Genomic DNA, 7,964 nt, shown 5'->3' on the forward strand with positions numbered 1-7,964 from the left:
TATATACTGTCATACACAGCTCCCCCTGTATGTACAGTCATACATAGCTCCCCCTGTATGTACTGTCATACACAGCGCCCCCTGTATGTACTGTCATACACTGCTCCCCCTGTATGTACTGTCATACACAGCTCCCCCTGTATGTACTGTCATACACAGCACCTCCTGTATGTACTGTCATACACAGCTCCCCCTGTATGTACAGTCATACACTGCTCCCCCTGTATGTACTGTCATACACAGCTCCCCCTGTATGTACTGTCGTACACAGCGCCCCCTGTATGTACTGTCATACACTGCTCCCCCTGTATGTACTGTCATACACAGCTCCCCCTGTATGTACTGTCATACACTGCTCCCCCTGTATGTACTGTCATACACTGCTCCCCCTGTATGTACTGTCATACATAGCTCCCCCTGTATGTACAGTCATACACTGCTCCCCCTGTATGTACTGTCATACACAGCTCCCCCTGTATGTACTGTCATACACAGCTCCCCCTGTATGTACTGTCATACACAGCTCCCCCTGTATGTACTGTCATACAAAGCGCCCCCTGTATGTACTGTCATACACTGCTCCCCCTGTATGTACTGTCATACACAGCTCCCCCTGTATGTACAGTCATGCACTGCATCCTCATAAAACAATATATCAAGCTGCTCAGCTCCTGCAACTCTGCACGTATTTTCTGAGCATTTGCGTCCCTCCCATAGACTTCTGTGGGGACCTTCAGTTTGCAAAAATACGGCATATTGTGTGTGACCCATTAATGCGAAAACTACAGAGACAACCAGTGGAATTAAAGACACGGACACAAAGATATAAGGGGAGAAAGAACATTTTATTTTTAGTTATAGGCAATGGTGAATTTTAGGTTGGGGAATTTTGAGGCTGAGTTGATCTAGAGAAATGCAAAAACCCCTCGAGGTACGAGCCAAAGGTCTGTTCACACATAGCGGAAAGATTCCTCACCCGGAAACCACTACTGAGCACCGCTGCCACTGGCCATGTGATGTAGAAGTGGGTGCATCACCTGACCAGCAGCAGCGGTGGCCACGGGCTCAGTAGCGGTGGCCGCGTAAAGGATGTGCGCTGCAGTATTTCACAGTATTTCCACTACCTGTCAACATACCCAAGGGGAGAAAAGTACCTTCCTGGTGCCAAATATGGCAATCAGAGCAAGTCCCAGGATCAAAGCCGAGATTAAATCTATCTGAATTTATAAAGCATATTGTTTTGTATTCATAAATCTGGATATATAATCAGTTATTACTATTTACTGCATGTGTGAACTATAAAGTGTATCAAACTAAACCTGTTTATAGACTGTGTTGATCCAGAGGAAGGCGAAAACCCCTTTGAGGAAAGAGCCAATTATCCTGTTTTAAGGGGGGAAAATTCCTTCCTGACCCCAAATATGGCGACCAGAATAAATCTCAGGATCAAACTCCAGCAGCTCACCTCCCTGGTGTATGTGATGTCAGCTAGAAACCCTACAAAGCTGAAGATTTATATATATGTATTTATATTGTATTATTTATGTGGCTACTTCTCTATAAATAAAACCTAACCCTATTTAAGGCTGTGAGCTGATCCAGAGGAAGGCAAAAACCTCCTTGAGGTACGAGCCAATTGTCCTCAGGTTGGAAAAATTCCTTCCTGACCCCAAATATGGCGGTCGGAACAAGTCCCAGAATCAAAGCCGAAATCTACACCTATCAGTGTGTGTACTTGTGTCTATGTATGTGTTAATGTCTACACTTGTGTCTATCTTAATGTATGATGTGCATGCTACTTACCTGTCCTGTGCCGAGGTCTTACTGGTAACCAGGAGTTCAGGGATAATAGTCACTCGGGCTATTTTTCCTGAACTCGCCAGCTGCCAATCAAGCACAGGCCGTTGCGGGGGGTGAAGAGGGTCTTCAACAGAGGATGATGCCCGATGTCAGCCAATTATTACAGCAGATGATGTCAGGGTTGAGGGAAGCGTGGTGGAAATATGCAGCAGAGTTGATGGAGAGGATGTTTTAGGCAAGCCGAGGTCTTCTACAGCAGCAGAGTCGTGGGTTCTGGAGACAGTCGGCGCGGGTTGAGCCTGCAAGACATAAGAGAGAAAATGTTTTTAAAATAAACTTTTTAAGACATGTGAAGATTTGTTACAATGTATGGATATAATGGTAGGTCTCCTGTGTGTATAAGTGTATATAGGTGTACAGATATGTATGTGTAAGTGTATATAGAGGGTACTTACCAGATGCTTGTGGCTTCCTTCACTATCGGATTCTTCTCGTCATCCTAAGAAGAAGCAGAGACAGTAATTACAGGAGCAACAATAATGAAGCCAAATAGGCAGAAGACTGCGGACCTGACATGGTGACATGAAGCAGGATTACTATATGACCTCCTGTCTGACACCAGAGGAACAATGATGGTGAACACAGAGGCCAGACTGAAGAACATCATCCCTAGTGGAGGAAAATCCTACCGGGTCCAGCTTGGTGAAGTGAAATCGAATCCGTCCATGGGGTGAAGGGGTGTCTAATCCTCCGGCCACTGCAGGTTTTTATTCTCCAAAAGTCTCCTGAATGGCTTGAATGGCGGCCGTGATCTTTTCAATTCCAGTTCCTCCCAATCTATGGTGGTAAAGAAAGGGTGACCTCGGATATTCTTGTAGACACCCAGCCTCTTCTCAGGATTCTTGCGCAGCAGTCTCTCCAGAAGATGTTTTAAGTTGGCATCAAGCCAAGATGGAAATTTTGGCTGCTCTGTGGTGATGGATTCGATGACCTTTTCCTTCTTGGAGCCATGGTAGAAAGGGGACTGTCCTGCCGCCATCCTGGATACAACAATCCCCAGGCTCCACCAGTCCACTGCTGTGTCATACTCCTTTTCAAGAAGCACTTCTGGGGCCATATATTTAACTGTGCCCGTCCTTCCACAAATCTTATTAGACGAGGTGACTCCGTCTTGGGCCAGCCCCAGGTCGATCAGGCGGATGTGTCCATCTCTGTCCACCATGATGTTGTCCAGCTTTATGTCTCTGCAATGAAAAGAGAAAAGACAAATGCAAATCAGTGCAGATACAGAAGACTTGGGGATGTAGGACAGCAAACCGGGCCTAATTCAGGACTCTGGGAAAGCTGGGACACTATTACAAGGAAGCAGAGAAGTGTGGGAAATTCTGCTCACCGGTGGACGATGTTGCGTTGGTGCAGGAACTGGAGGCCGCATACAATCTCCGCTGTGTAGAATCTGAGAGAAGAGTGTAGTATCAATGACATGAAATCAGTCCCCTAACATCATGTCATCATCAATGTGTCTGTCACCACCAGAAGAGAGGAGGCGCTGTTTATGGCAGCCTGTATGTCCTCCATTCTTGTACATCTGACCAGTTATGTACCCCCCCCCCCATGTCCGTCCGTCTGTCTGTCTCCTGATTAGTCATTTACTCACCTCACACTGCTGATGTCCAGACGGCCGCACATCCTGATCATTGCCCTCAGGCTTCCTCCAGACAGATACTCCATGATGAAGTAGGCTTTGTTGGCAGACTGCTGTGCGGCATATAGATGGCATATGAAGGGTCAGTCTTGGGCCTTCAGGAGTATCCGTCGCTCTCTCAATATCATATCTGCTCCGCTTCCTCTGTCCACAATCTTGATGGCTGTGAAAATGTTTCTGCCAGGGAATGAGGCCAGGACCACCTTAAGAAAACAAGTAGGAAATGATCACTGACAGCGGCCAGGGGGGACAATCATATACATTTATTACATGGGGGATTTATCAGTAGGGGTTTTAGGCTATTCTGCTGCCTACGGCCGGGTCCATGCACAGCGAATCTGCATCACATCTACAGGAAACACACAAACCCTCATGTGAAAACTAGAATTTGTGTTAAAAATCTGCAATAAAATGTAACAAGCTGCAGATTTACAATCCGCACCGCAGGACAACGTGCGCAGGAGATTTGGGGTCTCTGGGGGGCGCCAGGTCTGATTACGCTGCAAGATTTCTCAGTTGGAATCCGAATCGGCCGTGGGCATGAGGCCTTACTTGGCTGCCGCATCAGCGGCACGTTCACTTCAATCCAACAGACAGTTGTAGAACCTTACAATACAGGTTCAGACATTTTAGCAATATTGACAATGTTCTATGTCAGCAGTGCTTCAGTGTGAGTAAGTGTCATATCTATCTCATATCTATCTATCTATCTATCTATCTATCTATCTATCTATCTATCTATCTATCTATCATCTATCTATCTATCTATCTATCTATCTATCTATCATCTATCTATCTATCATCTATCTATCTATCTATCTATCTATCTATCTATCTATCTATCTATCTATCTATCTATCTATCTATCTATCTATCTATCTATCTATCATCTATCTGCCTACCTGTCTGCCTACCTGTCTGTCTGTCTGTCCACAATGGTCCCATATAATACTGCCATATTATGGTAACTAATGCCATCATACATGCATAATATCCAGCACTATCCATTGCTCAAATAATATTTACAACACATTTTTCCAATCCTACCATTATTACACCCAAAGATATCATCATACTGTATATTGATGAAATAATACCTCAGCCATATAGTATTGCCATTCTATAAACCAGTACGGCTGATTTCAGATCACATTTTGGGAGATCCACTTTCAAAATACTTTTTTTTTCAAAGTCAAATGAGAACGGACAGGAAAGTGGGAAAAATAGATCTTACAAAAATGATATTAAACAGACCAAAACCCCCCACCAAAATGCTGCCCCGGTGAATACATACTACTACATGCCCTGTCTGAGTAATACTGCCATACCACCCCTAAAGACAACCTATAGACATCCATTCTTATATACAGGATTTTGATGCTACATGTGAATGTATCCTAAGCCTCTGATGTGGATGAAATGGCTGATAACAGAAGACACTAGTTTGCATTCAGTTACACAGTAAATAGAAATACAATATATTTAGGGTCACTGCACCTTTACCAGAAAATGGGAAGTTATAAAACTTACCTCTCCGAAGCCTCCTTTACCCAATGTCTGTAGGCGGGTGAAGCGACTGATGTGAAATCCGGAGTCTGATGGCCCGGGGTCCTGGCTGGTGCCCGCTGTTGGCTCCTCATGCTCTGTTATTATGTTATTCTCTCCGCTCCTCTTCTTCTTTATATTCGTGAGTCCGCTCACGCTCTCCTCTTCTCTCTTGCGCTTCTCATGTCCATTGGACGCCATTTTTCGCACTTCTGTATCCGTCAATGCAATCGCTGCAGTTGACAGTTGTAAGTAAATGGCAGTTGGCCAAGTGGAGTTCAAAGGTCAGTGAAGCTGCTGCTGGCAAGTGCTTGCCAGTACCCTGCTCTGCCATATACACAGTACTGTGGGCACCATGAGTGATGGTCTAATGCCCAGAGACATGGAAAAATTCATGGCTGGTTCTTCTAGTGCCACATTAATAGATGAGAAAGGAATGGCACTTCATGTCTGGGTTGGCAGCGGTGCCCATAGTTCATCAGAAATAGTGTGGTAATTGAAATGAACCCAGTGGAGGAATAAACCATAAAGTGTACTAATGGCAGGAATAATAAAGCCATTCAATAAGTGTCCATCCAGATACATGATGAGTATTCCCATAGGTTACAATGGGCAGCGCCCTCGCCAGTGCAGATCTGGGGGTACCAGGCAGAGATGCTGCTATGGAGGTCATCCACAATGATGGATTATTCGGAGGTGTGAAATGCTAGAAAAGGGTCATTATAAATAAGCGGTCCCGGTGTGAGTTACTGTTGGGGGCTGTAAATTGGCGCAGTAATGTATATACGCCATTATAAGGCCTGAGAAGCAGTAAGACTTTATTTATTACACTGAGCCCCATAAATACTTTACCAAACAAATTTAACAGTGTCCAATCTGAAGTTGGGGGATGAGCGGTTGTGTACAAGATATTGCCAGGTTTATAGTTGGGTTTCTCAGGGCTGCATTAACCATATGGCAAACTGCAGCGCTCACTGGTATCCATTCTCCAGAGATGTAACTTGTAGATAAATGCAAAACCTGCCACAGGGCTCCCTAACTCTAATACTTCATGTATAGTGCTGGTCGCCTCTTATTGAGGAGAGAGACCTTATGGCCCCTAGTGCTCCAGTGCACTTCTATCGTTATGCCCCTGGTCGAGTGGCATCCAGCAGGCCGGGGAGAGGTGGCAAAGGGTACAGTGCATAACAATGGATGTCAACCACTCTCCATATGCCCTATTGACTTTTTTTAATGTTTTTGTATGCATTGCAACCAGAGGCGTAACTTGAAGCTCCCGGGCCCCAATGCAAAACCTGTAACAGGGCCCCAACTATAATGGTTTATTCATAGTACTGGGCCCCCGATATGCAGAAGAGAGTACTGGGCTCCCTAAGGCTCCAGGGCCCGGGTGCAACCGCATCCCCTGCATCCCCTATAGTTACGCCACTGATTGTAACGGGGAACAATTCTTGCTGACAACATATGCTTATTGACATTTTTGAATGTTTTTGTATGCATTGTAACCAGAGGCTTAACTTGAAGCTCCTGGGCCCCAATGCAAAACCGTGGTAAGGGATGAGGAGGAGTTCGAGAATGAAGAAGAAAGAAGAGGAAGGTGTATCGGTTGGAAGATGCCCGCCCACCCTTCCGGGAGAAGGCTGGGGAGTTGGGCGGGAAGGGAGGTATGGAAGGTTGGAAGTTGTCACAGCAGGTAGGTGGAAGGACTTCCCATGTATGAGGAGCAAGGCGGTTTGTAGCCCGACTCCATTGGGGGCTTACGAACACCTTTTGGGGGTACTGATTTAAAGGGGTTGAGGAACATGGGAAGGGGTGGGTTATAGAAGTTTTAAAGTTTTCAAAGGTTTTCTAAGGTTATTAATGAAGCTGTGGCCATCCCACTAAAAAGCCAGAAGGAGTTTGAGTTTCTTGATTTCAGGTAAAGGTAGTATGGGAGGGTAGCATTCCGCCAGTCCCCCTGCGTGCGCTCATTCTTGTGCCCCGTGTGGATGGGGATGTGAAGACCCGGTTTCCCTCATATTGTAAATTGCTGCAGTTTTGTAATGTGGAATTCACGCTGCAAATGTGCTGCATGTGGGTTTGTCCTCATCCTGAGGGCTTTTACCCGCTAGCGTTTATTTTAACGCTGCGATATCGCTGCATTTTTTTCTATGGGACTTTCTAATGTTACAATCACATCGCACAAAAATCGCAAGTTTGTGCTTTTGTGAGTTTTGTGAGATGCGATTTTAACATTAGAAAGTCCCATTGAAAAAAACACAGCGATATCGCAGCGTTAAAAAAGACGCTAGCGGGTAAAAGCCCTAATAGGGTGTTTTTCTAAAACATGCGAGGTGAAAGGCAGCGGGTGTAATATATGGTGAGACGCGCGCCAAAGTCTGGTATTTTGTACGATACAAATGTTTTACAGGCCCTACATAACTTAATATGTGGTTACTGAATCTGCGCAGCCGCGGGCACCAGACAGTGAATACCTACATTCAGCATTTTAGCAGACAAGGGTAGTCTGGGCTCTAAGGGTTTGTTGACGCTCGGCGTTTTTAGCGTGTTTCTGGACTGCAGCAAAAAAAAGTACGCAAATTTAGAAACTGTTTTTATATTGTTTTTCTTTTGCTGCGGTTCAGAAATGCTTAAAAAGGTATGAATGTGATCTCTGGGCAGGCCATTCATTGTATCATTACTGCGTCTCCTTTGCATCGGTCAGGTATTAGAATTTCTGTCCACGTGGCCACATAAAAGCCTGACGGACTACATCTCCCAGCAAGCAACTGTGCTCACTGCTGCTAATAAGTATTGATCAGAGGTTGGTACTAATCTAGAAAATGCTGCAAACTGAGTGGCCCAAAATACAGGCAAGGGCCGTGAAGGTCTGAAATGTGCAGGAGATTCTGGAGGTGCTGCTGACCAGAGGACG

At 45.3% G+C, this 7,964-nt stretch overlaps 1 protein-coding gene across 1 annotated transcript; it reads right to left on the reverse strand.

Annotated features, from left to right (window-relative positions):
- Positions 1 to 1,969: 1,969 nt before the first annotated feature.
- On the reverse strand, positions 1,970 to 5,251 carry LOC136581762 (protein kinase C theta type-like). Its single transcript, XM_066582385.1, has 6 exons — positions 5,036 to 5,251; positions 3,458 to 3,558; positions 3,194 to 3,256; positions 2,490 to 3,044; positions 2,256 to 2,299; positions 1,970 to 2,099 (listed from the first exon to the last, which is right to left on the reverse strand). The coding sequence occupies exons 1-4, from the start codon at positions 5,249 to 5,251 to the stop codon at positions 2,543 to 2,545; spliced, it is 882 nt and encodes a 293-aa protein (XP_066438482.1). The 3' UTR covers positions 1,970 to 2,099; positions 2,256 to 2,299; positions 2,490 to 2,542.
- Between the last annotated feature and the right edge of the window lie 2,713 nt (positions 5,252 to 7,964).

The sequence above is a fragment of the Eleutherodactylus coqui genome, chromosome 11 (genome assembly GCF_035609145.1).
Source record: "Eleutherodactylus coqui strain aEleCoq1 chromosome 11, aEleCoq1.hap1, whole genome shotgun sequence".
NCBI lineage: Eukaryota > Metazoa > Chordata > Amphibia > Anura > Eleutherodactylidae > Eleutherodactylus > Eleutherodactylus coqui.

Coding starts and splice junctions, on each gene's coding strand:
- LOC136581762 (XM_066582385.1), bottom strand. CDS start 5,251: ATGGCGTCCAATGGACATGAGAAGCGCAAGAGAGAAGAGGAGAGCGTG. Junction 3,559..5,035: donor GTAAAGGAGGCTTCGGAGAG/GTAAGTTTTATA, acceptor TATGCCGCACAG/CAGTCTGCCAACAAAGCCTA. Junction 3,045..3,193: donor CAACGCAACATCGTCCACCG/GTGAGCAGAATT, acceptor TTTTCATTGCAG/AGACATAAAGCTGGACAACA.